The sequence below is a fragment of the Austrofundulus limnaeus genome, unplaced genomic scaffold, assembly GCF_001266775.1.
Source record: "Austrofundulus limnaeus strain Quisiro unplaced genomic scaffold, Austrofundulus_limnaeus-1.0 Scaffold397, whole genome shotgun sequence".
In the NCBI taxonomy this organism is placed as follows: Eukaryota; Metazoa; Chordata; class Actinopteri; order Cyprinodontiformes; family Rivulidae; genus Austrofundulus; species Austrofundulus limnaeus.
Window position 1 is genome coordinate 385,035 of NW_013952799.1, and position 1,480 is coordinate 386,514.

At 42.8% G+C, this 1,480-nt stretch overlaps 1 protein-coding gene across 1 annotated transcript in view; it reads right to left on the minus strand.

Annotated features, from left to right (window-relative positions):
- The window catches only part of atf6b (activating transcription factor 6 beta), a gene marked incomplete in the record, with an annotated part of 21,054 nt that overhangs the window by 9,086 nt on the left and 10,488 nt on the right, over window positions 1-1,480 (minus strand). Inside the window, 3 exon segments of the mRNA XM_014023942.1 lie at window positions 786-981; window positions 1,169-1,248; window positions 1,338-1,397. Of these exon segments, the coding sequence (XP_013879396.1) occupies window positions 786-981; window positions 1,169-1,248; window positions 1,338-1,397 (336 nt within the window).

A 1,480-nucleotide genomic window follows, 5' to 3' on the forward strand; every position in this document is an offset into this window, starting at 1 on the left:
TCTCACTAGAGCGCATGTGCCAAACACAAGGTCCGCGGGCCAAATGTGGTCCGCGGGTGACTCTCGTGTGGCCCGCACAAAAAAATAATAATAATAATTTTACTTATTAAAACTGTTTCTTTTATCAATGGTAAACTTTAAATTTATGATTAAATGCAACAAAATAAATTTAATAAAAGTAAATGCATCATCTATTAAATCAGTCGACGATTTTATTAGTCGACAATAATCGTGACTAGTCGACAATAATCGTGACTAGTCGACTAATCGTGGCGACCCCAGTTCGGAGGGAGTGTGAATTTGGCTTTATGAGACACTTTATCGTCCAGCAAAATTGGTTGTTGTAACATGCAAACAAGGTGTATTAACGCTCGCACCAAGATAACTAGATTAACCAAATGAGCTTTCCTCTTTGAATCGTGCTGCAGGCTCAAAGAAAAACAGAGATGCATTTGTTTACGTGAGTGTAGAACATGATGAAAATGCTAAGAAGCGCTGTGTAAATGTAGCCTAWAGGAATAGAAAGGTGATCCATTTATCTGTGTTTTGGTTTACATCCCAACCAGACACCCTTCGTCTACAGAGGAGTTCCCACACTCATTCAGGACTCCCTCCTTTGTGCCAGGGCTGCCCCGGGGTCTCTTTACAGAATACCTCCACAGGTGAGGAGCGGAGTGGGGAACGCAGCTTAACTGGTAACGTGAGAGCTTCTCTTTTCAGGTTGAAAACCTGAACGCGAGAGGAAAATCCTGCCTTTTTTTTTTTTTTTACATCCCCATGCGTACCTGCAGCTTGCGTCTGGATTCCACTGATGACGGCCGGGACGGACGTTAGCGAAGTCTGTGTCACTGTAGGTATCTGGGTCTGAGGCGGGGGCACTGTCGTCGTGGCCACCGTCACCTCCATCGTCCCCAGCGGAGGAGACAGCACGTCTCCGTACAAGTACGGAGGAGTCGGAGGGTTTTCACCTTTMACTGTAACCTGAGGAGGAGACAGGGGACATTGAGACACGTTGGACATTTGGGTGTTTTTTCTGCCAGATCGTTCCTCAGTCTGAACTTATTTGTTCTGTGTTGTGAAATAAAAAGCACCAGATAAAATAATATAGTTTGATTATGGGAGGAACAAAATAAGGGATCTTTATTTATGAGCAGTGATTTTAACAAACCTGTGGTTCGGGTGAGGACACGGAATAGTCGGACTCCAGAGAGGACGCAGGAGACGGAGGCTCTGCTTTTATCTGGAACACTGAACACAAACAAAAGAAGCCGTTTAAAAAAATGGCTGAACATTTAAAAAAACGTGCACAAATACGATTAAAGCAAAAATCAACTTACACATTTCCACTGGTAAAGGTTCTGTTATGGTCATCTCGTTTTTTATCACTGAAGTGTTTCCTAAAATCGAAGACACAAGACTATCAAACGCATAATGCAGATATAGATGCTTCATCATTTATTCTACTACAGAATGAAGCTCA